The sequence below is a fragment of the Oenanthe melanoleuca genome, chromosome 1A (assembly GCF_029582105.1).
Source record: "Oenanthe melanoleuca isolate GR-GAL-2019-014 chromosome 1A, OMel1.0, whole genome shotgun sequence".
Lineage (NCBI taxonomy): Eukaryota > Metazoa > Chordata > Aves > Passeriformes > Muscicapidae > Oenanthe > Oenanthe melanoleuca.
The window spans coordinates 18,457,661-18,484,528 of NC_079334.1; the positions used below are offsets into that span (position 1 = coordinate 18,457,661).

Sequence of the window (26,868 nt, forward strand, 5' to 3'; positions counted from 1 at the left end):
CAGATTTTGAATATTTACAGCCATCAAAAGCAGCCATAGACAGATGAAGATGCCCAAATGGAGCACAAACAAATCTGATTTTAGTGTAATTTGTGTGTATTTCCCCACTGTAACCGAGATGACCAAGCTGTAAGATTCCAGCCTTAGTGGGCCAAAGCAGATTACCTGTCAGTGATAAATCTGTGTCGTGGTTTGACACTTTAGTCTGAAGGATACTTAAAATGCAATCCAGATTTAGGAACTCACAAGCATTTTGGCACACAACTGATGGGACTTTTACCAACAGCATTCACTGTATGTTCATTTTTAATGCTGCCTGCCATTCTGCTTAAAGAAAAGCAAAAACACATTACAGGAGCACAATATTTCACATATGTATTTCTGCAACTTAAACAGTTGGATAAATATTTTATCAGTTCTAGTTTTCTCAATGGAAAATAAACTCTGGTCACTGTTGTGAAGTCTGAACTTCGCTTGATCTTTCTTTTAGACCCAACAGTTCTGTTCTCAGTTCTCCAGGCTTAGGAGGTATTTCAGGTACGCTCTATTAAAAACAGAGAAAGACATCAGTGTTGTGACAGAGGAAAAACTAAAATCCCAACACAGTATGAGTTCCTTCTGGAAGAGCATGACAGCTAAACTGGTTTTACCACTCTCTTTTCTGAGCAGAATATAATTCCTACATGCAAAACTTCTTAAGAACTATTAGCTTTTTGTAATTGGACTTATTTCAAAGTAGCAAAATACAATTTGAAGAAAAAAAAAAAACAACAAAAAATGAGATAAAAGGAAGAAAGGACAGTTTGTTTTAAAGGGCAAAGCTTGTTCTTGCCATTAAAGTGAGTTTAGTAGAAATATTCTAGCACAGTTGAAGTTTCCACACACACTCTTGGTAATAGAAGAAAATGTTTCACTGCTTCTGCTGCTTTGATTCAGAAATTAAGCACTGAAACTGGAGACAAAATTTTTAAAAGGTACAAGATAATGTGACATTTCAAGAACTGCAGCTCCTGAAAATTGATGCTACTTAAGAGATATAGATCATCTGATCACTCTGAATAAATGTGTCTATTTGCCTGCAATGAAGGCTACAGTAGAGACTACTAAAACACGTAGATTCTAATGCATCTATCAATCACTAAAGCCTCATTACTTAAATTTTGAGCTGACAGCTCAAGCACAGTAATTTTTTAAAACTTATTTCCCATTTGAAAGTTGTCCAGAGAATTAAAAAACCCAAGAAGTATACATGAGCAGGAGGATGAGAGAAAGCTTCCGAGTCAGGCCTCCAAGAGGCTAAACCATTATTATCCCTAGTGGATGGTCTCAATTAGTTTAGTTCTGCAACTGTAATTTTGACAGCCTTGGCTGTCGTAACTTCTAATGTCAACTTTTGGTCACCTTCATTTCCGTTACTCGAGGAAACTAAATCTAGTACAGTCACTTCTCACCACTTCTGCATGCTCCTTTCAAAACCCAGCTTCCCACAGCAGAGACCCCTTCTCGACACATGGTACTATGTCCAGAGTGGAGGCAACTCCCCAGAAAAGTCACAGAATCACAGAATTGTCAGAGTTGAAGGGACCTCTGGAGATCACCCAGTCCAATCCCCTGCTAACAGGGTCACCTAGAGCAGATCACACAGGAATGCGTCCAGGTGGGTTGGGAATGTGTCAAGAGAAGCAGACTTCCTCCCTGGGCAGCCTGTTCCAGTGCTCTGCTACCCTCAATGGAAAGAAGTGCTTCTTCCCGTTGAGGTGAAACTTCTTGTGGTTTAGTTTATGGCCTTTGCTCCTCATCCTGTCGCTGGGCACCACTGAAAAGACTCTGGCACCATCCTCTTGGCACCTACGTCTGAGGTATTTATAAGCATTAATGAAGTCCCCTCTCAGTCATCTCTCCCGAGAGACGCTGCAGACCCTGCATCATCTTCGTGACCCTCCACTGGACCCACCCCAGTAGTTCCTTGTCTTTCTCGTACTGAGGAGCCCAGAACCCGACACAGCGAAGTCCTGGCGGCCTGGCCAAAGCCTCAGTAGAGGCTGATCTCTGTCCCCGCCAGGCCAGAGACCTTTCCGAGGCACCGCCCCTGCTCAGACCCTCCATCCCGCACACACGCTACCAGCGACCGGGACCCTCCGAGCACTTACAAGGTCAGGCCTGTAGTACCTGTGCACGACCTCGGCCCCCGCGAACATGGCCAGCATGCTGGCCGCCAGCGCCCGCAAGTACATGGGCCAGGGCACGCCGGCGGGCATGGCTGCGGGGGCGGGCCCTGCGCACGGACCGCGCCGGACGTGCGTCATCCCCGCCGCCGGGCGGGGGAAGGGAACGGCGAAGAGGGTGCGGAGGCCTGCCCTCAGCGGGGAGCATCGCGCCAGGCGAGGTGAGTCGCGACACGGCGCCCGCAGCCCGGCCCGGCCCGGCCGCCCCCTCACGCCCCTCACGCCCCCCGCCGAGCGGGCGCGGCCCCGCCCTGCGCCCCCATTGGCCGGCGCGGTCACGTGAGCGGGGCGCCGGTGGGGCGGTGGGGGCGCGGGGGCGGCCGGCGGCGACAAGCGAAGCGACAGCGACAGCGACAGCGACGGCCCCGGCGGCGCCCGAGGGCATGGAGGGCCCGGAGCTGGGCAGGTACCGGCACCGGCACCGGCGGCAGGGCCGGGCCTCGCGGTGGGCATCGCCCGTCGTCCCCCTCCCGCACCCCGCGGCCGGCGGAGCGATCGCCTCCCTCCCTCCCTCCCTTCCCCTGGGCACAAAGAGGGAGGGAAGCGCTCCCGGGGCTCTCCTGCGGCTCCCGGCCCGCGGCGGGGGGAGCGGGCGGCCTTGGGCAGCGCAGGGCGCGATCGTCTCTCTGTCCCGAGAGGGATTTGAAAATTACTTGATACCTGGTTTTGTTCCAGTGAACATCTTTTTCTTTTTCTTTTTCTTTTACTTTTTTTTTTTTTTTTTTTTTTTTTTTTTTTTTTGTCTTTGTTTTTAGCATGAACGGAATGGGGGCGTTGGGGGAGGAAAAAATCGTGTACCGAAGGGAGGGGAGAGGAATAAATCACTACCTACTCGTGATACTGAATGTACTTATTTAAATGTTCTATAATATATATACACCAATAACCAAAAGAAAAAAAAAAAAAAGAAAAAGTATTTCTGAACCCACGAAAGAAATCTGGCCTAAAATATATGGGAAACTTAGAGGTAGGGGTAAAACTTCACTCTTTAGCAAGTGGTTAGAGGACTTATTTGTGGTAAGGTGCAAATTTTTTCTCTGTTCAAAAGGAATTTTATTCCCTTTACTAGAAGGAGACTTTATATATGTGTAAAATAAGAAGGTCTATATTACAAAAAGATATCTGGTCTTATGTTAGATGCTTTCACATTTTTCTTACTCATGCTATTCTGGTCTGTGTGATTAAGCTTTTTTACATTATGAATTGGATTCGGCATGTCTCAGTTTCTCATATGTTTCTCAATATAAATCTGAAAATTAGCTTTGTTTGGTTCATTAACTGCACAAGTATTTTATATCAAATGGACCACTTCCAACAGAGGGTTTAAGGTATTTCCTGTGCTCAGAAAATCTCCTATAGCTTTGTTAGGCAACTTCCCTGGGAATCTGACAGACCTATGTTCATATTTATTCTCCTTGTTTCAGGATAGATATTTGTGTTAAAATTAGTGGCTTGATCACAAGACTGTGGGTTCTTCTTGCATAAGACTGATTTACAGTGGGTTTCTTAAAAACCCAATGTGGAGTAGGGAATGTTCCCTTCTTTTAAGAAATCTAAAATCAGAATCATTTAGGTTGGATAAGACCTCTAAGATCATTGAATCCAACCATTAACCCAGCGCTGCCAAGCCCACCACTAAACGCTATCCATAAATTTACACATCTACAGCATCTTCTAAATCTCTCTAGAGTGGTGACTCAGGCAGTTCCCTGGGCAACCTATTCCAATAGTTAAGAACCCTTTCCATGAAGAAATTTGTCCTAATACCCAATCTAAACCTCCCTTGGCACAACATGAGGTCATTTCCCTGCCCTGGTCCTGCTGGCCACACTATTGCTAATACAGGATGCCATTGGCTTTCTTGGACAAATATCTCTATATCTAAAAATTATTTGGTGTTTTTAATTATAGCTCTGAGATAATAAAATTATTTCCTGAAAATCTACTGCTTACCAAGTCCTTTCTATGTATTTGTAAGGTAGTAGAAGCTATGGACAAAAAAGCTGCGTAGGTAGAAGGGAGTGACAAAATAAAGCAGAAATGGGTGTGAGGGCTGCACATGACTAATAAATGTGTGGAGGGAGAGCACTGACTATGGAAAAATGTCTTTATGCATAGAAGGAGAGTGGAAGGATCTGTCTGTGTGTGAACAATAAGATAGAATAAGTGCAATCCTTGTGTTGGGATCCAGTGTGTGATAGTGGGACAACATCTGCCACACAATTTGCTAAAGCTGTTTAATAATCTGCATAGTAACAAATGCTGTGTGTGTTCTTAGTGCTTTATAGCCCTGAATGATTCATCCATTCTGTATCTTACCAGATCAAGCAACTGACGCCATATAAAAAAGATCTAAAATTTGGGAAACTTGTGGAAGTCCAGAGAGCTTTAGCTCAACATGCATTGTAAATTGTTGGTCTGTTTGATAGACGGTTTGCTTTGGAAATGTGTTCTGCAGTGTTTTTACAAAAAAACAAACAAACAAACCAAAAAAAAAAACAAAAAAAAAAAAAAAAAAAGAGAAGCTCTACTCTTCCCTTAGAAGTGCTGTGTTAATTCCACGTCATAGCAATCACAAGAGAACTGTGCTGTTAATGTGGGGGTTAACTGATACCAGCTAAGCAGCCAGACTGCTTTAGTGGTGTGGATAATTTAGTGCCTTGTTAACAGAGTCATAAGAGAATGTAAGTGCAGTACATGCCAGCCTTGATAAAGTTTGATTTTGCGTCAAACTTTTCTGTTTGGTACATCAATAAGTTTCTAAATTGTTGATAAATTATTTCTCTCTTTCTCTCTCTCTAAGATACTACGCATATCTTCAGCAAGCTCAAGCATTTTACTCGTTCCCCTTCCATCAGATGATGAGTGCAGTGCCCAACATGGAAATGATGACTGAGCAGCCGACTCTAGAGGGCATTCCAGAGCCAAACATTGCTCAGGAGCCTCCAAAAGGTAGCTTGACAGGGCTGTGCTAGTGAGCTGAAGTGAGAGTGATTGATTGGGAAAAAAGTATTGCTCTTAAACTGCTTCCTTGGACCTATTGATTTCCTTTTCTTGATGCTCACTGCAGAAGTATTGATTAATTGCATTCTTCAAGAACCATGTTCTAACAGACAATTAAAAAGACAGGAAGTAAACTCCTGTGAATGTATGCACATTGTTCAGTACCACACAATTATCTTGCTCCAAGAAAAGCAGATTTTTTTTCAATAGATAAATGCATCATTTTAGATGAAGTAATGGGTTTTAATATTGTGTTAGAGAAAGTTTTTTTTTTTTCAATTCTGGCTTCAAAATACCTGGTTTTTAACTTTCTGCAAGAGAAGTACAGTATAATACTGTTTATTTTCAATATTTTTGTTTGAATGGTTCCTTAGTTTGTTGTAGTAATCACAGGTAGGGAATTGGTTACTAAAAATTGTTTAGTTTAGTGTGGCTTGTTTAAACAAACACAAATTGTTGGAAAGTGACACTGTTCTACACCTCAACATTATTAGTGAACATAGAGAGAGAGCAGTCTCTGGGCAGTCATGTCATGGCCAGTGCCTGTGCTGCCTGATTCTCTAAACTTTTAAGAGCCAGAAGATGAGGAAGCTTCATGTGTGTTGTTTAAATTAATGAATTTTGGAGGTAAATTTACCTCTTTGATTTTTCTCTATGTCCATACATTTAGCTGAGTCTATTTGAATATCCACGCTGCAACATTGGAAATGTACAAAAATAATATTTGTTATGTATTTCAGAAATTAAAAAAGGGGGAAGGAAAAGAAAAGCCAAAGCAACTGAGCCAAAGCAACCCAAAAAGCCTGCTGCTAAAAAAGAAAAACCAGCCAAGTCAAAAGGCAAACAAGAAAAGATCACAGACACTTTTAAAGTCAAAAGAAAAGTGGATCGTTTTAATGGTGTATCTGAAGCTGAACTTCTGACCAAGACTTTGCCTGATATTTTGACCTTTGATCTGGACATTGTGATAGTGAGTAACTCAGAGTTACAAGATTAGGTAGAAAAGTCTTGTATTTACTTATTTTGATTTACACTCTTTCTGCTTACTCATCTGTATTGCTTGTATGGCAAGATCTTGCAAGATAAAGTACATAAACTGTTTCCTGTGTGTAGAGCTGCTTTGCATTTTCTGTTAAAGCCACAGTAACTTAGTCCTAATTTCTGAGAAATCTGAGGCTCACATTTAGTACAGATTCATGACAGCACATAACTCAGTGCTTTATTTCCTGGAAGCTCTTCACCCTCTGAGCTGCTCTTTTGACCTTGCACATCTAAAACAAGACACTGCTGCAAAATTGTCAGGTTTTTTGAAATAATGGTGGAAGGTACCATTAATATGTTTTTGTTTATTAACAGTAACTCAGGGAGAATTGAATAAGCATCCTTATGGTAACTTGATTAAATTCTTGACTAGCAAGCCATGTTGTGATTGCTAAAATGGACTTATATCTTTGTAGATTGGCATAAACCCTGGCCTGATGGCAGCTTACAAAGGACATCATTACCCAGGACCTGGAAACCATTTTTGTATGTTTTTGTTTTCCTTTCTTCTTTTAGCATTTGCAGAACTTTGTAAGAAATTGTGGCATTTTAATTAAACTAGTTTGTTTTTTGTTTTTCTGCTGGGTTTTGGTTTTTTGGGGTTGTTTCTTTCTTCAGAGCGGGATTTTTATATGCTAAATAAGAGTTCAAGACAGCAGGTTCTGTCAGAGAGGCCCAGTGCCAGGAGAAGCAATGGCAAGATTGTTAAAGAGAGCTGACACATTGTATTTTGCCACATTCTTTCTCCCCAAATCTGTATTGATCACTGCTTATGTGAATCACAAAATCTAAAGCTCTGTACTGAGCTTTTAGAATAAAAGACTGGTTTGCAGAATCATGATGAGGAATTCCTGTTCACTGGGACCTTTTTGTCCTCCTGGAATAGTTAAAGTAATATTGGCTATTTTAAACCTTTCTGGATAGGGCAGTAGTTTTCCCTAATTAACTGATACTTTGTTAAAATATATTCTTCCTTTAGCATTCTAGTACTCCAATAGTCAGTGGAATTTTTTGGTTCTGTTTTCTTTTCCTTGGAAAAAAGCAAATGCATATCTGTCTTCCTACTTCACAGGGAAGTGTCTGTTCATGTCTGGTCTAAGTAATGAGCAGCTGAACCACATGGATGACCACACCTTGCCACATAAATACGGAATTGGATTTACAAACATGGTTGAAAGGACAACACCTGGAAGCAAAGACCTCTCCAGGCAAGATGACAAAGGGAAATATCAGGCTTGTTAATGAATTAATAGTTGTGATTATAATTTTGAGTACTTTGTCTTTTAGCAAAGAGTTTCGGGAAGGAGGGCGAATTCTGATGCAGAAGCTACAAAAGTATAAACCTCGTATAGCAGCTTTTAATGGAAAATGTGAGAACTTTTACTTTTAAATGAATTTTTTTTCTGTCAGTAGCTTTTTTTTGTTTGTTTGTTTCCACTTACCCTGTATTTTTATTTTAGGTATTTATGAAATTTTTAGTAAAGAAGTTTTTGGAGTTAAAGTTAAGAACTTGGAATTTGGGCTGCAGCCACACAAAGTGCCAGATACAGAAACTGTAAGTATTGATACTAAGAAGCAAAACAAGGGCACTCCATTTTGATTATTTAAAAACTAATGAAATCTCAGGCCTTGCACACACTTTGGATAACACCAGTTTGACTGATGTACAAGGGGTGTGAAAGGTTTTTACTTAGACAGACAAAGGGCAGTAGTGCAGTTTTTGAACACATTTTTAACACAGCTTCTTCAGACTTTCAGACTTCATTTGAGAAATGGTATATTATGGTTAGTAGGCTGGTGCATTCTCTGAGGACTACCTGAAATAGAACACATGCCTGCTTTTATGGTAATTTTCTTCTGATCCCCTGTGTCCAATTCCTGGGTATTTTTATTCCTGGATTTTGATGCTCACCATGACCATTCAGTGCCACAGCGGGGGAGAAAGAATAGCAAGTCCATCCTTGTGCCACTGCACATGACCCTTCAGCATTGGATCTGAGCACACCTTAGCGCTTCTGTCAGACCGGGTCTCCTTAAGCTGATCTGCAGTTTGAAGTTAAATTGGATGCTTAAGATAAAACAAGCAATTTGATGAGGAGTGTATTAGTCATAGACCTCTATTGCTGAAAAATATCTCAAGAGACTAGGTATGTTTCATTAGAAATTGGTTTGTTTACTGTGTTCTTATAAACAGGTTAAAGCAAAGGCAATTGCGCTGCTTGCCAAGGTAGCTTGTTCTAAAGCTTCATTACCTTGTCAGTTCAAAAGTTTGGATTGTTTTTCTATCCTCAATTACTAGTGCTGCAAGTTTCAGCTGCCTTTCTCTAAAGGTGGAAGTGTTGCCATTAGAGCCTGAAGAATCATTGGATAAAGTGCTTGCTCCTTAAGTAGCTCTTAAGGACTTCTGCAGTAGATGTATTTGTAAGAAAGATAAATAATCCCCTTTACTGGTACTTGTTCATAAAGACTGCATGGTAATAGAAGTATTGAATACAGTTTGTTTTTCCTGAAATAATCTGATTTCTTTAGTTAGGGCTATTGGCTGGCTCCAGCCACACTAACAATTTCACAGCCTGGCGTACGTCATGCAGATGCACTTGGCCAAGAAGCCAAGCTAATTAACCTGTGCTGCCTCCCTCACTGCTTTGGGCTCTTTGCATGCTGTCACGTACTCCTCTATGACCTGGCTCAGAGCTCATCTTGTTCAGGGAGTTTTGGAGTGTGCTCTGCTCTCTTGTAACATGCATGGGTACTGCTTCTCTTGCAGCACATATATAACTGGTGAAAATTGTGCTCACTTAGCTGCTGATAATCAGCCCTTGTCTTCAGGGCAAGACAAATGGCTGACCAAGAAAAATGAAAACTCATTTTAGCTCCTTCCACAACCACCTGTGACATTAATGAAGTTTGTAAAAACTGTTAAAACAGTGAGCTTAACTGTTGTTCCAAAGGCACTAAGTATTAACTCATAGCTCGAGGATCAGTAATGCTGTTTTTCTTGCTCTTTGTCTCAAGCTCTGCTATGTTATGCCATCGTCCAGTGCAAGATGTGCTCAGTTTCCTCGAGCCCAAGATAAAGTTCATTATTACATTAAGCTGAAAGACTTAAGGGATCAACTGAAAGGCATCGCACCCAACACGGAGGTCCAGGAGGTGCAGTACACGTTTGACTTGCAACTTGCACAAGGTATTGTTGTTATTTTGTTAGCACTTCATTAAAATGTAATGTAGTGTGCAGTACTAGCAGTTTCCCAAGCAGAAAGAAATAATTTATTGGGAGGGGGAGAGATATGATTCTCTAAACTGTGTGGTATAGAATTACAGATTCAATTCTCTTTAATACAGCCTAAATGATCTAAGGAGAGCAGGGATTATCTTGTAGAATTTGTGACCATTTTTCAAATGTTTTCTGATAAAAGTGCTCTTTGATAATTTTTATTCTAAATATTAATGCTTGAGATGTTCTGTTTCTGCAGAGGATGCTAAAAAGATGGCTGTCAAAGAGGAAAAGTATGACCCAGGCTATGAAGCAGCGTATGGAGGAGCTTACTGTGACCGTGCACCGTATGACACTGACCAGTGCAGCTTGCCTTCAAATGGAACTGGTAAAGAGCTTGGGGCATTCAGTCTGCAGCCATTGCTGGGAACAAATAGTCTGTAGTGTCAACTGCAAAAACAATTTTTGTTTGTTTTGTTTTTTGTGATTTTTGTTTGTTCAGCAGGAAGCAATCCACAGTACTGCGAGGGGTCGTCCTTCGGTGAAGTTCCTAACGGACAGTGGATGACACAGTCCTTTGCAGACCAGATTCCAGAGTTCAATGCTGGCATGACACGGGAGGAGGAGGGAAGCAGTGTGTAGGAGCTGTCCCTTCTCAACTATGCACACATGCTGCAGTTTTAATGCAGTCATCAAGACTGGTACCTCAGTTCTCCAACTGAAGCATCTGAATAGTATTTTACCTCCCCTAGTTATTTTATTATAGTCCAAAGTAAGTGTGTGGTAGGCTGAAATTGATGAACTAGATAATTTTAAGGAACTGTCCAAACTTTTTAAAAAAAAGTTAGCCTTTTTTTGTATATGAGTTTTATATTTAATGTATACCATTTCTTGCAGTTTTTGACAAATTGCTTTCTCATTTGTGAAGATTTCTTTGGGGCGTTAATTTTATTCCATAAATGGTAACATGGTAGGAGCAGCAGCAGTATACTTTTTACTGATGCCTCAATATTTGGATATCTCATAATAATTTTATATCCAGAGGGGAAAATGGAAAGTGTAGCCTCACCTTATGTGAAGCAGTGTTTTTAATCATACAGAGTTTAGGAAATTGTGCTTTTTAAGCCTGCCTTTTACTGTCTTAAAAAGTGTAGAAAGTTGTATTCTGCAGCTGTGAGTGCTGTCTTCTGGGTGGGACGAGAGAGCTCTGTCTGTTCAATGAGTGGACCATATTCAGGATGAAGGGACTGAAGACATAATCTCAAGTCACAACACCGGGGAGGAAAATTTATGTCACACAGGGCAGGGGCTAAATATTCTAACTGAGCTGTCTTAGGATAAGGTTTCCCTACCACTCCATCTCTTTCCCCCATAAATTCCAATGTAAGGAACTGGAATTCCTTTTAAAAAAAAATCAGAAACAAACAGCAGTGGTAGGTCTTGAATTCTTGGCATTTGAACTCCATTTTTTCCATGAAGTTAGTCCCTTCACCTGACCTTTTGCTGGAGATAACCCCTTTGAACATGACAGAGAATTGAAAGACTGCATTCTGTTTAAAATTATGTACAGCTATGTTATTTATATAATGTACAATTAGCACAGGGTGAAATAGATTTGCAGTTTTTAACATTAAGTACTCTTCAATCTGTAGGACCTTAGAAGGTGTTCCCTTTATTCTGCTTAAAAGTTAAAAACACTGAGTTGAATACAGGGACAGCTGTTCCATGAAGAAGAAGCTGTCTGTGGAAACTGTAACTCTCTTCTGAGGAACTTGCCTAAACGATACACATTTTTGGCCAATATTAGTGACTGAGAAAAAAAAGAGATTCCATCCTGGTGCCTAACTCTCATCTTTCCCTCTTTTATAATGTGAGGAAAAGATGAAGTGAAAGCAATAAGCTGATCAAAACACTGAAGTTTTGATGATCTTATGACAATTGGTGCTTCACATACTTGAAAACAGACACAAACAGTATCTCCGCACTCCATGCTGGTCAGAAATTCCTGTACCAGTGTGATTTTTCCTCTCTTCACAGCTAGTGACAGTTGTCAATTGTGTGTAACTGGTTCGTGTAGGTTCTAATCCTGCTGTAACACCTCTTACACAGATCACACACTGTCACCCTGTTGTGAGGCAGGCATGATGTTTACAGTTTCTTCCCAAATCATGTGGCTTATTTCTGAGAGTCTTAAGTGAGTGTGCATTATGATTCTGATTGTGTTTATTAGCTGCAGCATAAAGCTGTTCCACATATTGTCAGAAAGGTATAGGACTTGTCTTGTCTGTTTATTTAAAGTGTACTGTATCATGTATTGCTGTTTACATGGATGTTTTCCTGCAGGTGCTCAAAGTATCTTGCATCAGGGATTTGTTACAATTCAGTTTTATTTTCAACAAAATTAGAAGCATGAAATTAGCACTGCTGGGTATGTAGCAGAGTAGGATGTAACTCCTGAAAGGCTATCTTATTTGATTGGAAGGGAAAGGTCTCTTCCTTAATGGAATCACCCACTTGGGTATCTGGGTATAAAATACAGCTGAGTGTACAATATCCATTCCACTAAATACTGCAATTCTGTGTCCTCCCTCAAAACTGGTGCTCTTTTTGTTACACTGATACAGAAGTTCTTAATCTGTCTTAAATCTATTAATGTTTCACAATAAAATCAGGAATTGTACTGCAGTGTATTGGAATGTGCTTTTGCATCTTGCTATGTGCACTACAGGATGTGTTATACACAAAAAATTACAATATATATTACAAAAATATACAATATATATACAAAATATAAAACAGAGGTGCCACACAACAGAACTCAGTAACATGTGCACAGGTTTTCAATTCAGGCTGTTTAATGTGGGCTAGATAACTAGACACTTCTTGTACATAACACTGCAGCTATCTGCTGTGTACATTTTTCTACCAGAAGACGTGGGAATCTTACTTAGAAAGACCTTAAATTAAAGCACACTGTCTAGTGCTGAATTTCACCTCTGTGTTTAATTAAAATACTTCATTATTAAGTAAACTTGTTTCCTCAGGATAATCTGAACTGTGTACTCAGTCTCTCTCCTGCCATGAGCACACAGAACTGATGGTTATTTATTCCTGTTTTTAACAGATATTTCATTTCTAAAATCCATTAATCATACATGTTGCATCTCAAACTATTAAATGCATCCCATACACTACATTTTGCAGTATTTCAGTATCAGCTATCAGGACGAGTTAATTTGAACTTCCCTGAAGGGTCAGGAATAAACCAGTTTTCCCAGAGATCAGTGTGGACACTGGGGTAATCCCAAGGTTTGTATCTCCCATTCCAGTGAAGTAATTTAGCTTCTTGAAGAAATTGCTCTGAGTAACGGGCATCAGGACTCCAACCTGCATGGGTAGATTTAAAAACAAAATTTAAAAAATGCAGGTTTTGATAATTGAAGACACTGTAGAGCGAGTTAAATTCAGGTGACTTTTTTTTCAGAAGTGTGATTAGTATGCTTTCATGTTAATTTACAACTAGATGCATGATAGAGTGGCTTTTTTCAGTTTGATGCCTCTTATGTTGCATCAGCAAAAAAATCTCAGCAAGCTTCCTCTCTCAAAGTTCTCTTTCAACACTTAATATCTAGGCATAGCTGGGGTTAAAAACAAAGTAAAATCTATTCATTTTACCATAGCAGCTAAGCCATTATGTTTTTCCTAGGAGAATGCACCATTCCCAGGTGAAAGGTAACTATATCCTCCAGAATGTTGACAACAAACACTGCCAGGCCTCCCCTTTTCTTCCACTGCACCTAGAAAAAGACTGATTTTTTTTTTTCAGTCTCTCACTTACTCAGATATTTCATATATTCTTTCCATGTAAGTGGCACATGAGGTAAAGTCACATAAAGTCTTGCACTGGAATCTCACAAACTCACCTTAGTTCCAACTTGCAAACAGTAAGAAATTAAACTTACCAAGATGCCTTATGTGCCACATAGGATTAATAGAGGAGTATTTTCCATGAAATACAATTAGCATTGGAGAGGTTGCCACACCTCCCCCAAGAGTGCTGCTATAGAGGTTTTCCCTGCAAAAGGAAAAATAAAAGAATATGTTCAAAATCTTGAGGAATTTTTAGTACAAAAGATAAATTAAAAATAAGTATCTGGCAAAATTAAAATAATTTTGAACAGATCAGTTTTCAGCATATTCTTTCCTTGAGCTGCTAATTTATTATACTTGCACTCCAATTCCCATGGAGTGAATTGTTACTACCAAATAAAATGGGAGTCAGACTCAACATTAAACCAGTTTTTTCTACACACAGACTATAGTTCTCAAGACTGACAGTTAGCTGTAGGAAAAAAAAAGCTGTAACATAAAGCAATCAACCATTATTTAGCCTAGTTTCTTAAGAAAAATGTACATTTTCCCATGTTTTAATCCCCCCTTTCTTGCCCTTTCTCCCTCCCCTAGCTTTTAGACCTTTAAATTAACCTCCAGCTGGATTTTGTCAAAGCCTAGTTAGTATAAATTTGTATCTAAAGAGTATCAGTTTCCTATGAATTTTGTGATAAATCCAGAGCTAGATCAAGCCTAACCATGGTAAGAGAAGGCATTGGGAGGTGGAAACTAACGAGTAATGGACACAGCACAATAGCACAAATTATTCAATGTCAGTTTTAACTTACCAATTTAAAATTAATCCTTTGCAGAGAAAGAAAATAAACACCAAGTTTTCAAATACAGGTTAACAGGGAACTAATTTTAAAAATGATGATTGTTTCACTGTGTAACAATTTATTTGTGGTCAGTAACAAAAAGATATCATGCAGAATTTCATCTACTAGAGAAAAAGAAGTGTTTTCTATTGGTATTTTCAAAAATATGGTATCCAATTACAGCTTGGCTGATGCTACAATAGGAGAGTCCTCAGGCAAAAACGGAAATATTCCTCCTTCTTTAAGCTAGCCTCAGGAAGGGAAGATCACTCAGTGGCTTCATCCCAAGCTAAGCTGGTCACCCAAAATGAGAACCATATGTTCTCAATGTCCCTCAGGATTACGTGTGGTTTGTGATTGAACACAAGACTAAAATTCCAAGTGGCCATTTCCTGGTACAGAACTGGTCAGATTTAAACAGATGGAAATGAGTTACTTTACTTGACAAGATCTCAAAAGGAGGACTGCTTGGAGTTAAAAAAAAAAAAAAAAAAAAAAAAAAAAAAAAAAAAAAACCTCTAAGAGCTTTTAAACAGAAAGCTAAACTGTAAACCAAGAATTAAAAGTAAGCTGCTAGATTTCTACACATACTCTACATTTCTTTGCATCCACTTTTCCAACTGCTTTGTAATCCGCTGATGTTTCCATTCAGTCATGTTAGCAACAATTACTCCAGGATTAAAGGAGCAGGTGCTGGGGCTGATGCCAAGATCTCTAATGGCTTGCTTTCTGTAGTCCAGGAATCCCATGTATGTGTTCTAAGAAATAAAAAAAGTATGTTCATCTCCTATGAATCCCTATAAAGATACATGTAAATGCACCTCACTCTCACTGAGGAGACTAAATATCTCTCCCAAGATGAGTTTCTAGATGGTGCTTACCTGTTGCAAATTCCATATGACAAGGCTGTAAGGCAGGATACTTCCAATGGAAGTTTAATAAGGCTTTTCCCTTGCTATGTTTGCTTTTGGTAGCCCACACTAAATAATGAAGCATCACAATTGTACCACTACAAAAAGTCCTTAATTTCCAGTACAATTATTACAAAGTTATCTATACCTATATACATAAAACTTGCACTTTGAGGAAAAAACATTAAATCATCTTACACTTCTGGGCAAATACATCCATTTTTAGAATTCCAGAATGGCATCTTACCTGCATCCCTACACTTCTAACCATTTCATGGGTAGAAGGCAGATCACAATCATTTGAAAAAGCTGCTGCATGTCCAGGAGCTAACTTAGTATCGTAGAGTTCTTGGATGTCACCTGATTACAGAAAGGTCACAAGCATCAGAAAACACCCACTGCACTGCTACAGAGCTGACAGGTCTCATATCTTACTTACAAACACACAAGTTTTTAAGGATAGCCCCTATAGAATTTTGTAGTATGGGACCATTTTCAAATTTGCACCTGGATGCCTAAGGTCTGTCTTTAGACATTATCATTGGTATTCAATACATTCCTGTTCTGGTTGCCCAAAATCAGCTACAGCAGAAGCCAATAGGACTGTTAATAAGCGTGGTTACGAACTTGTGCATTCCTAGAGCTTGTCTTTAGAGAGGGGGGGCACAGGCAATTTTTCTGAGCCTCTTCAAGTCCCACAAAAGTGCCAGTTCAATGTCTTGCATAGATGAGGTTTTGCCTGGTGTTATGGTGTGCATATACCTCCAAGGAAGATACCTAGATTCTCAGCAATGGCTGATTGAATTGTGCGTGTCACTTGACCATCCCTGCTGGCTTCATGATTCACTCAGCTCATTCTTGGTGAGGGAAACATTGTAATGCCTCGGACCTCACTCATCAACTGACTGTCAGGTACCCAAGATGTGCCAGAATAGTTTCAGGGCAGGTAGGAAGCACAGCACTGCCACAGCAATTGAGTGAGCCTGCATCCCAACCCTTTACAGTTCCCAGTTTTACTTCTGCTTTCATCTCTTTTACTTTTTGTAGCACTGGTCTTCTGCCAGGTCAAACAGCTGAATCAGCTGCTTCTGCAGCAGCACGACTGTAGGTTACACACATAAGAGGAGCTGCCTGGGGACAGGAGAGGCCACTCAGTCAGCAGCACCTACGATGAGGAGTAATGTGAAACTGCACCTTTATCCTGCAGCTCCACAGTCACCATCAGCTGACACCCCCAGGGCAAGAGAGAGCCCAGTGCTGGTGAACAAAGGTGCAGGGGGGGTGACAGGGGAGTAGTGGGCTCAGCTTGAGCTGCTCCTGAAACTGGAGTCTAAATGAAGACCTGGAACCTTTCAAAGTGTTAAATATTGTTGCTGACCATTGATGACAGACAGAACAACAAAACCAAAAAGCAGAGATTGCTGCTGGAAACACCCATGATGGAGAACTGTGATAGGTAGTCTATGGCAAATTAAAATGAGACAGGCAGAACAGATTGCTGCTTTATAAAAGACAGCTAAATAGAGACCCCTTTAAGTGCAGTTGCTCTGGAATCTGCCTCTGAAGAGAAAAAACTATAAAAAGGTGCAGAAAAGCAGTGGAGAATTATGTTTTTGTCACGTGTAAATTCTTAATGTTCTTACAACAAAAACTAATTCAGTTTATCATAGTTATACTCAGTCCTTTCCAAAGGAAATTTTGCTTAGATGCCCATTGGAGTTAAAGCACAACACTCTGGTTGAAAAGTACTTTAAAACAACAAGAAAATGTAATAAAACAAATATGGAGACAACAGCTCTACAGAGAAAAAAATCCCAACAGCTGGGAAACAGAATAGAAAAATGTCGCAAGAAATTAATCTTTAAAAAATAATTGGTCTTCAAAAGAGATTACTTTGATGATAAGAAAAAAAGATTTTTTCAGGATTTGAATGTCTTTTAATTGCTTCCACTTTACTAGGAACTCTGAAATCTTTGTGATTCTCTGCCAATTGCTCTATATTCTGAGCTAAAGATGCTCAAAACCGTATTTTGAGTGTTTGGAGCTTCCATCCTCTTATTTGAGTGAATTCCTCTTGCTCTCAAGAACAGCAGTTCTGGATAAGGAATTGGTAGCATTTATGAGAATTTAAATACTAGCAGGAAATGCATGTCACACACTTAATAAACATTGCAGCATCTGAGTGAAATCTATGGTATCTTTCAGCAATTGACCAGAACCAATTAAATGAAACCCACATACAATTTTGATCACAATTATTCAAAATATATGCAGGTAAGTTCTTGCTCAAACTTTCATTTAAACAAACAGATTTTTTGCAGGTCCCCTAAATTCAACACTCCTAGCAGCTGCCTCAGTTTCTATTATATCTCATATTTCCAAGTGGTTGTAAAAGCTGCAATAACTTTGATTTTAATTCTGTTAGAAACTGCTTTATATACAAGAGCTTACCTTGAACAATGACATCATCATCCAAATATATTACTTTCTCATGTTTCTGGATAAGCAAAGGAAGATAAAATCGAACGAAGTTCAGCTATTAAAGAGAAAGAAAAGGTAAAGAATAAATGGTAAAGCTGTTTAATGCAATAATCACAGGCTTCTGTCTTTATTAAGTCAGTTGGACTTTCTCTCTTTATTGAGCACTAATCAGTGGCCATTTGCCTCCTCCCCCACAGCTTTACTACTATCTCAAAGCCAGTATTATTACTTTTATTGCTGTTATTATTTATCCACCATGGATCTAACCATGCAGCCTAAAATTGTTGCTTCCTCAGGCTGGAAGGGGCCTTTTGAGATCATCTTGTTCAACCCCCATCTGCAGTAGAGTCCACTCAAGCAGGCTGACAGGGAACATGCCCAGTTGGCTTCTGAATATGTCTGCAGATGGAGACAGACTCTCTGGGCAACCTGAGACTTTTAAACTCATGGTTTAAAAAGCCTTTTTTTAGCCCAGAGGGAATTTCATGTTATTTGTACCAATTGTCTGTTGTCCCTCCCCTCAAGTATTTATACACATTGATAAAATCCTCCCAAATCTTCTCCAGATTGAAACAGCCTCAACTCTTTCAGCCTCTCATAGAAAAGATGCTTCAGCCTCTTAATCATCTTTGCAGCTGATGTTGGACTTGCCCCAGTAAGGCCATATCTTTCTTGTACTGGTGGGTTCAGAACCAGACACAGCACTTCAGACACAGCCTTACCAGTGCAGAGCAGAGAAGAAGGAGCACCTTTCTGGACCTGCTGCCAATGCTCTTCCTAGTGCATTTTTATAGCATACATCACACCAAACACTACAAAATGAAATAGTATCATCAATCCACTCTAAAGAAATGATTTGACTGGTGATACAGACATGGGATTACAACTTGTACAACAGCAATGAAGAACAGAGCACAGGGAAGGGGGACTGAGAATGTAAGAACAACTGTAAGAATTCAGATCATTTTACTCAGCCTCTGCCTTCAGAGGGGTCCTAACCAGATGCTCAGTGAAAAATAAAAATAGATCAAGCATCCAGAACAGTTGCTCCATGTATTCTCCTAGCTTCCAGCTATTTTGAGCTCAAGGGATTTTCTGACCTAGACCTAGATATGATCTAAATATGAACTTAGATCCTAGCTGAACGCCTGCACATTTTTATATCCACAAGACCTTTCAGCAAGGAATTCTAGATAAGTAGTACTCATTGCATGAGAAGTGTGCAACATCTCTTATTTATTCTGTCACTCTGACTAATTTCATCTCATTGTCATTGGCTCATGCATTGGAAGAAATGAACAGATCTAAGACATTTAAAGCCCATATTAAGTATCGAAAACCTCAATAATTTGTTATGTGGCATTCATCGACTCACAGGCTGCAGTAGCTCAGGACGTGATGCATCTTGTCTGATTTTTCCTTTAAGTACCATAGGATTGAATTCCACAATCTTAAATTTTATTTCTTTCAGTTTAGAATTTTCAATCCATTTTCTGTGATGGAAAGAAGTGACAAAAGAAATATCAAGTGTGTGGCAAGTACTTCCAGTATGAAATTCACAGACACTTAGGAGAATAAGAAACCTTGAAAGCTCACTAGATCTCAAGACAGAATCATTTATGTCTGCAGCTATTGCACTGTTCTTAAAATAAAATACAAAAAATCCCCCTCAAAACCCCAACAAAACAAACACCCCACACCACTCCCAAAACTTCCATATGTAGCCCAAACGACTCATCTTTCACCATTACTTCCAATAAATTATATTCTTCTAAGTTTTCTTACTATAATTAAAGATGATTATTTCTTATCTACAGTTCTTTTAAAGCTGAGGGTAGCTTTCTCCTTTTCACAGCTCTATGTTCTTCCAGATTACTTCTACATCACCTCCTAATTATGTTTTCTTTAGACCAAATTAATTTTCTTTTCATATTTTTGTCAGATTTCTTATCACCACTGTTTATTTTCTCTCCTGACACAAATTGCAGGTACAAAGGCAACATAAGTGAAGTAGTCAGAGGTGAGAACTGCTAAGAAATGTTTTAGTTTGCATTCATAACTTGGTCCTCTTCAAGCCAATGTTTGCAAATTTGAACACTGAAACATAATGAACTGAAACTTCATGAAATTACATTCATTGAAATATCAGGATATAACTTCCTTTCATGAAATGAAGAACTCTCATTTCATGGAAGGAAATTAAATGAGAAATCAAGGAATGAAGTGAAATGAAAAGAAGGGACATGAAACATAATTAAATGAAATGAAAAGAAAAAAATGTAATGAAGTGAAACAAATGAAAGAGAATGGGATGAATTGAAGCTGATGCCTTAAATTTTAACTTCCATATTTTCCAGATTCTGTACTGCATTAGTATATAACTCTGAACTTGAGTATTAGCAAGTTCTCTTCACAGTTTAGTTAGATAAAATAATCCTTTTCCAGCCTGAGAACCAATGGAATCGCTGCAGCTTCAGGCCCAAAAACTGTAAACAACAGTGGATTGAGGAGAGCAGTCTGGGAGGATGAGACACTCAACCTGGAGCTGTATTGGACAATTAACCCCAATATGTAAATGGACCAAAACTTATAAAAGTGTGAAAACTTGTGACCTGTTGTCACGGGCTACATCCATTTTGGGTGTAGCCACAGCCAGACTCTGTCCCCAAGGTGTAACTTTGAAGGCCTTTTTAATAAATACCTATTTTATTCCTTTAACACTGTCTAGCCTCTGTTCTAGGTAGCCTCTCAAGGCATCAAAGTGCATTGAAATTAGATGAATCTTCAAGAAATTATATTAATTGGAATCTTGAGATTTCATTTCGTTTCATGAAAGGAAATAAAATGAGAAATTAAGGATTAAAGCAAAAAGGACAGAAAAGAAAGGAAAATATAATGCAGTGAAATTCAGAGAAAGAAAATTTTGAAATTAAGTGAAAACAATTAAATTGGATGAAATGAAGTGCTGGAAATGAACTGAAATTTAATGAGAGGGATATTCATTGAAATGCTGAGATTTCATTTCTGCCATGAAATTAAGAATTCTCGTTTCATGAAAGGAAATGAGAAATCAAGGAATGAAGTGAAATGGAAAGAAAGAAAAGTCATGACAATAAGTTTTGGGTCTCTTTTTCTAACTTTAATACCTTGTCTTGACTGAAATTAGCTGTAATCAGCAAGTGTTTTTTTACTGTGAAGCTGAAGACCCAGCACCAGAGGAGAGGTAAGTGCAGTGGCACAAAGTGGGATGGTGACAAGTAGGCAGTGTACCCTTACCTTACTACAGACTCTTCTGCAGCCTATCTGCAAAAAGCTGAGAAGAACAGGTATGGCATAGCCTGGATATTTCACACCCCTCTGCACTAGTCAGTGCCTTGTGGAGGACAATTTCCATCTCATACAGAATCCTGGGTGCTTCTACCAATATCACTACATTTCCCTGAAAAGTCTTCTGAAGTCCAAAACTGGTTATGCCTGTGCTAGGGGGAACAACAACATGGCTCTAACTACAGCCCAAAACAAAGCAAGGCTGGTGTGTACCGAATATGTGGGATGGTTGTCTTCAGCCCAACGATGTAGAACAAAACATTGGCCTCTGTGTTGCTGTAGATGCTGCTGATCGCTGCTACAGCTGCACCCATCCTGCCTGCAGCAGCACAGATCACCACTGGGATTTCTTCTTCCATTTCCTCAGGGCTCTCCAAATCCACTACAAGAAACAAACCCATTTTACACCAGATCTGGGTCACAAAAATGAGTAAGCACTACCATAAGCAGTGGAATCATTTTACCACCACTCCATTTTTCCTTATCACATCTACACACATCTCCCTCTGGCAAGGCACATAGCTTGAGCTGCTGCTAATCCAGAACCATTTGCAGGTTGGCTAGACTGTTGGATGACTCCAAATAGAATAAATAAGAGAGCTCTTGGCATCTTCTACTCAGCAGGGGCACAATTCAGCCTGTCCATGTAGCTGCTTATTCATATGAAATTTAGGGAGGTTTGAATACCTTTGAGATTTCTTCTTCTTGGTTATATTTAGTACAAACTGAACAATAGGTTCCAAAATTATCAAAGGAAGGAGGTAAGTCAAAGAAACAGTACAATTGCATGGGTTCCACTTCTTTGGCAAGCTAGCTTGAAAGGAAGAGTGCAAAATTTTGTACCATCAGGAAGTTGCTAATGATAAAAGGGAAAAAACCCAAACAATACTGAATCAGGTCACATTCTTACTAAATATTTTTATCCCTGATTAGCAGTGATTAACTTACGGAACTTATACAGATATAATTACACTGGTTAAAACATAACAATTACAGTCATATGAATCCCAACATAGATATACTGAAAAGAAATTATTTCTATCAAGATAGAGTTTATTTACCTTGGGAACAGTGAGTAAGCTATTTATATAAACATTTAATACTAGTCCAACCTTATTAACCCTAGCAGGTTTCTGTCACTATAAAAATTCCAGCTGAAACTTCTGCTGTAAATATGAAGATTTGATGGTCTATCTGAAATAAACAATCAGGTCAAGAACCAACAACCAAGGAGGCAGATTGTGATCAAAGTTTATTACCACTTGACAACTCCAATCTGTTCAGCTCAAGTAAGGATACACTCCAGCATCTATATACATCAGTGACATCTGGATAAAAGCTTAATCAGAATTACGACTCTTAGTCATCACTATCAATCTCCTATAATTTTATTCAAATAATTCAGAAGCAGAATGTTTTTCATCCCAGACTATATGCAGCAGTGTGAGTAGCTCATTACTGCAGGACAAACAAGATTCAGTAAGGTGACAAGTGCTGTCCAAGTAAAGACATAAGCAATATAAAACAGGAACATAAATGAAACTGAAGTGCAAGTCACTTACCTGTTTCATTTCTTAATGCCAAGGGCACTTGGTGAACTTTGTTATACAGAATAGCGCACACGGTTAAGACAAGAAGTAACAGTAAGATCCGGTTAACTGAAACAAGAGGAAGAATGTGTTAACAGCCAGTGTAACAGCTAATTCCCACATATCTGATTAAGAAAAAAAAAAAAAATCCAATCTGCAACCAGTACAGACGATAGAAGAATTTGATAACCTTTATCTGCTGTGTTTTTCTCATGTTATTTGAGCAAGCTAAAAATTTTACATTAGAAACACAACAGTAACTCTCCCTTATTAAAGTAACTCCCAACTATCTGATTTGCATGGTTAATTTGCTCCCTAAATCATAAGATGCCCAATATATATGGGTTATCCATCCTAGAAAATTTAAATGTTTCTGAATTTTGCCAGGAGCTTGGAACATTTCTTTCCTGGCTAGTCTGTTGTCTGTTTACACTCAATGGATTATTTTAATGTAACCCCTCCATTCTGTCATTTTTCCCTGATAAAAATTCTGGCATAGGAGAATTTTTTTAAATCTATTTCAATATTCAGATCTTGAAGGTGTATTTGAGCAAAACACTAAAAATTCTAGGAGAACAAACCCACCATGCTAGTGAAACCAGAAATGTTTCAAAATATTTGAAAATACTTATTTCAACAGGGTAATTTAAAACAGTAAAATTAAAGCAAGGCAAAGACCTGACTGTAAATTCTAATTTATATTTCATAGAAGACTGTCTTGTACAAGTTTAAGTCACTCAAAACCAAGCATGTGCAGGTGTTGGGACAGTTCACCAAGCAGAGAAGGGAAGGAACACATTGCCTTAATCAACAGTTACTTTGATGATGGGTGTTCTTTGTTTCAGACGACTTTGTTACTTTTGCATCATCATAAAATATATTTAAGGTGTTTAAAAGAGCAAAGGGAACTGAGTTTTGATCTAATTTAATCAAAATGGCCATCTGGCCACAACTGGGCATGAGACTTGATTGAAACTGGTAAATCAAACCTGCACTAATTTGAACCAGTTGAGGAAAAAGCCCATTGATTTTGAGAAATTTTGGGCACATAAGTAAAGACAAAAGTCCATTTACAGTCACTGACCCTTACAGCTGATGAGAACCCCAAAATTCTTGGGGCCACACCTCAATATTGAGTATGAACAGCATTAATGTACAGAGCTTGTAAAATTCATCTTCAGTGCTCTGGGCATAATATACAAGAAAAAAAGCAGCTACTTGCAGTATTTGTGGGAAATTTCACAATCTCCAGCCTCATGCAGTAAAGCATTAAGTAATGTGAATTATGGTGGTACTTATCTGACACAGTTAACAGGAAAAGACTTATTTGCATACTTAAACTTAAGCATAATTTAGTAATACTAGAACTATGAATTTGTATGCAACTATGACAACAGTTGCATGAGAAATTTGATTTGACATTTCTGTCCTCTTTTAAAAAACACATCCTTCAAATGCTTTTAATCTCTCTTACTTTTCTTCAAAAGAGCCATGTGTCCTGTTGGATGAGAGCTGTGATCTGTAGTAAACTAAAATAAACAAACAAAAAAAATTAAAAGGAAAAAAAAAGAGAGAGAAATATCATTAATGCCGAAAGTGAATTCTAGTTAGTTATATAAAGGTCTAGGTTTTGGATTATCACATTTTACTGTTGAACTGGTAAAAGCTAAACTGCAATTAATCTCTGGAAATACCTCTCTGTTTTTTAACAAATAACTAATATTATGGGTTATAAATATTATTATTAATAATTTAAGCAACTAATAGGTTGTGAAAAACATTTTCATAAATCCCATCTGATCATCTACGTCAGTAGGTGATTTTTAGTACATTCTAAGACAATGTGCAAAGAAGTATTAAAACACCCTCTAAAGCAATTTAGAAATATATTTATCTCTGATTTCACCTCAAACATAGTAACTTTAATAAATACTAATGTCTTGCTGGAGTATGTATTCCCAAACATATGGGAATCTTATTGCAGGGCAGTGTCTTCTAGACCCTCAAAAAAATTTCAAAGTAATTTTCTTTCAGCTGTATTCTTCTAGTGTGTGTAGTGTAGCTTGTATTTATGCACATTTTTTGTGATTGCTGAAGAAAAGACAATAGCTTTCCCTAAAACTGTGCCTCTAGTCCAGGCCTGAGAGTAGCTACGTCTGAGAAGACAGAACATAATCCCTAAAGTACAGGATTATGAGAAATACAACATTTGTTTGAATTCTGGACCCAAAACTACTGTTTATGAAAGAAAACACAAACCACACAACCAAAACAACAACCACTAACAGTAAAAAACAGCACCAGAAGTTGAGGGGGAGAACAAAATCCAACTGTGTGATCAAACTTTTATAGTATGTAGGGACAGAACAGAAAACAATTTTTCCTGCTTCCACATATACAGACATGGACACATTACAGGACAAAGATATAAAATGTGCACACATAAAAATGAAGTTTGTTCCAGCTCCTTGACAAATCAGACAGAACAAGAATTCTTGAAACCTGAGTCACAAAACTGACCACCTCTCATTGGTTAGTGCTCAAGTTCATGCAGCATCCTAAATTAGTCTCTACTCTGACCAACAAGTTAGATGACAACAAAAAAATACATATACATATAAAAACTAAGATGTGGTTTTGTTTACAAACCACTTATATTCACATGTATTTAAGTGCCAGCCATGACTAAATTGCAGTGAGAAAGGAGCATTCTGGAAGTTCTTCCACATCTGTACTACTTATCTACATTCCAGCAGACCATTCTCTTCATGTGGCATTAATTTACACAGAGGAAATCAAGCTTATCTGTGGGAAGAAAACACAGCTGAGAAAGCCTTTCATGCATTACACAAAGTATTGCTTTCTTTTATATTGACAAACTTAACTCATTTAGGTAAACAGAGAGACAACAGAACCTGCTACACTCTTAAACTTATTTTCTAACCCCACTTTAGCTGATCACATTCTTCCCCTGATTCCCACAGAGCTGCCCACTATCTTTGAATTAGCATTTGTAACAATAGCCACAAACAGTCCTGATGATCACTGCAAGATGAAAGCTGCACAGTCACAGCTTCATGTTATCTCCAGAAATTATTAAATCCACATAAACTGAACCATGTTTTAAACTTTAAAATCCAAAGACAGACTCTCACATAAGTCTGAGTTCTAAAAATACAGCATTCTTAAACCTCTGAAACACCAATTGATTACTTACTGATTTTTAAAGAAAGAGAGGTATATTTTTTCCCCTACAAATATTTACTTCATTTTTTTTCTGACTGTAGACATTATTTCCTGGAACCTGGCAGTCCCTAACTCAGCTGCCAAATCCTGCAACAAAATGAGGGGCTGTGGAAGGGAAAGCTCAAAAACAGTGACATTACTGCTCAGATATTTCCTGCTTAATTAGTCTTTTTACCTCTTCAAAGCAGCAGTGTTCGGGACTCCTCTCTCCTGAAGTGCTGTGGAGCTATTTACTCGGATCCTAGATAGCCCACAGCTGTAAGCACTCTTGCCAAAGGGTCCTTGACCACCATCCTCCTTTGAAGTCACCCACACGAGGGCCTTACAGGGCACAGTAACAGTTTTACGATTCAATTCCTTTTTCGAACTCTTCAAAGTTTACTTTGGAGTTGTGCTGGTTTTCTTTCCTTTCTCTGCTGCTGAGGAATAGCACGGAGTCCAGACACTGCAGTGGAGGAATGAGAGCACATAAACCACTTCCAGATGTGCAGAGTGATGATGCAGCCCCAGATCTGGCAAACTTGCCTCAGAGCTTCAGCTAGCAGATTGCAAACAAATCCCATAGGACAAAAAGTCTTAAAGGGGTGGGGGAAAGAGAAGGAAAAAAAACCCTTCCAGAAATTAATTCCAAATCTAGCTGCACGTTATGTTTTTAATCATTATTTATGGTAAATGTGAACAGGTAACTAGTGTGCAAGAGCCAGACTGTAACTATAACATGCCAAAGTCTAACAGAAGGCCAAAGTTTTTCCAGTGTCTGCTGGCAGAGTTCAAGAGAGTCAAAAGCTAAAGGAAACTTGCAAAAGTCAACTCTGAACATGCATTTTGACTTGAATCATCTCATTTCCTAATCTTTGAGCATTTAATCCACAGGTTTGGCATAGACCCAAAAGGATCTTGGATGAAGATAACCAGCACATGGTGATACAATGCCTCCTAAGCTCTCCTGGAATGCTTTTGCAGATTTATTTCTACAGCACTTCTTTTTTTTGAATTCTGTCCCTCTCTTCTAGGAATCAACTTTCCAAATGATAAACCAATTTTGTTATAAGACTTTCATGAGTACTAAAAGGATTTATAATAAACATCTTCAATTCTAAACTATTTTTCATATTTTTA

The 26,868-nt window shown here is 38.7% G+C and overlaps 3 protein-coding genes across 6 annotated transcripts; 1 reads left to right on the forward strand and 2 right to left on the reverse strand.

The window, feature by feature from the left end:
- Window positions 1-358: 358 nt before the first annotated feature.
- On the reverse strand, window positions 359-2,456 carry LOC130248587 (ubiquinol-cytochrome-c reductase complex assembly factor 6). Of its 2 annotated transcripts, none has more exons than XM_056482464.1 (2): window positions 2,151-2,456; window positions 359-544 (listed from the first exon to the last, which is right to left on the reverse strand). In XM_056482464.1, exons 1-2 carry the CDS (start codon window positions 2,304-2,306, stop codon window positions 449-451), a joined length of 252 nt encoding a protein of 83 aa, XP_056338439.1. In that variant the 5' UTR covers window positions 2,307-2,456; the 3' UTR covers window positions 359-448. The 2 variants fall into 2 exon arrangements, with proteins under 2 accessions (XP_056338439.1, XP_056338438.1); XM_056482463.1 differs by having other exon boundaries at window positions 2,170-2,373.
- TDG (thymine DNA glycosylase) lies at window positions 2,306-12,166 on the forward strand. Of its 3 annotated transcripts, none has more exons than XM_056482460.1 (10): window positions 2,306-2,386; window positions 5,029-5,177; window positions 5,969-6,198; window positions 6,686-6,755; window positions 7,342-7,477; window positions 7,557-7,639; window positions 7,730-7,824; window positions 9,285-9,456; window positions 9,746-9,874; window positions 9,992-12,166. In XM_056482460.1, the coding sequence occupies exons 2-10, from the start codon at window positions 5,084-5,086 to the stop codon at window positions 10,126-10,128; spliced, it is 1,146 nt and encodes a 381-aa protein (XP_056338435.1). In that variant the 5' UTR covers window positions 2,306-2,386; window positions 5,029-5,083; the 3' UTR covers window positions 10,129-12,166. The 3 variants fall into 3 exon arrangements, with proteins under 3 accessions (XP_056338435.1, XP_056338436.1, XP_056338434.1); XM_056482461.1 differs by lacking the exon at window positions 2,306-2,386 and adding an exon at window positions 2,541-2,631 and having other exon boundaries at window positions 9,989-12,166; XM_056482459.1 differs by lacking the exon at window positions 2,306-2,386 and adding an exon at window positions 2,541-2,631.
- A 298-nt stretch (window positions 12,167-12,464) lies between these two features.
- Window positions 12,465-26,222, reverse strand: GLT8D2 (glycosyltransferase 8 domain containing 2). Its single transcript, XM_056482462.1, has 10 exons — window positions 25,925-26,222; window positions 23,978-24,032; window positions 22,477-22,572; window positions 21,128-21,296; window positions 18,963-19,080; window positions 17,558-17,642; window positions 15,354-15,466; window positions 14,787-14,953; window positions 13,449-13,561; window positions 12,465-12,873 (listed from the first exon to the last, which is right to left on the reverse strand). Exons 2-10 carry the CDS (start codon window positions 23,994-23,996, stop codon window positions 12,701-12,703), a joined length of 1,053 nt encoding a protein of 350 aa, XP_056338437.1. The 5' UTR covers window positions 23,997-24,032; window positions 25,925-26,222; the 3' UTR covers window positions 12,465-12,700.
- Window positions 26,223-26,868: the final 646 nt, after the last annotated feature.

What these genes read in the sequence shown, in the direction of transcription:
- LOC130248587 (XM_056482463.1), bottom strand. Translation starts at nt 2,373, where the DNA reads ATGCTCCCCGCTGAGGGCAGGCCTCCGCACCCTCTTCGCCGTTCCCTT. An exon ending in GGGGCCGAGGTCGTGCACAG is followed by an intron (nt 545 to 2,169) that starts GTACTACAGGCC and finishes TGTTTTTAATAG; the next exon opens with AGCGTACCTGAAATACCTCC.
- TDG (XM_056482461.1), top strand. Translation starts at nt 2,609, where the DNA reads ATGGAGGGCCCGGAGCTGGGCAG. An exon ending in GAGGGCCCGGAGCTGGGCAG is followed by an intron (nt 2,632 to 5,028) that starts GTACCGGCACCG and finishes TCTCTCTCTAAG; the next exon opens with ATACTACGCATATCTTCAGC. An exon ending in AGGACCTGGAAACCATTTTT is followed by an intron (nt 6,756 to 7,341) that starts GTATGTTTTTGT and finishes CCTACTTCACAG; the next exon opens with GGAAGTGTCTGTTCATGTCT.
- GLT8D2 (XM_056482462.1), bottom strand. An exon ending in ACAACCATCCCACATATTCG is followed by an intron (nt 19,081 to 21,127) that starts GTACACACCAGC and finishes TTTCCATCACAG; the next exon opens with AAAATGGATTGAAAATTCTA. An exon ending in TTAGAAGTGTAGGGATGCAG is followed by an intron (nt 14,954 to 15,353) that starts GTAAGATGCCAT and finishes TTTATTTCTTAG; the next exon opens with AACACATACATGGGATTCCT.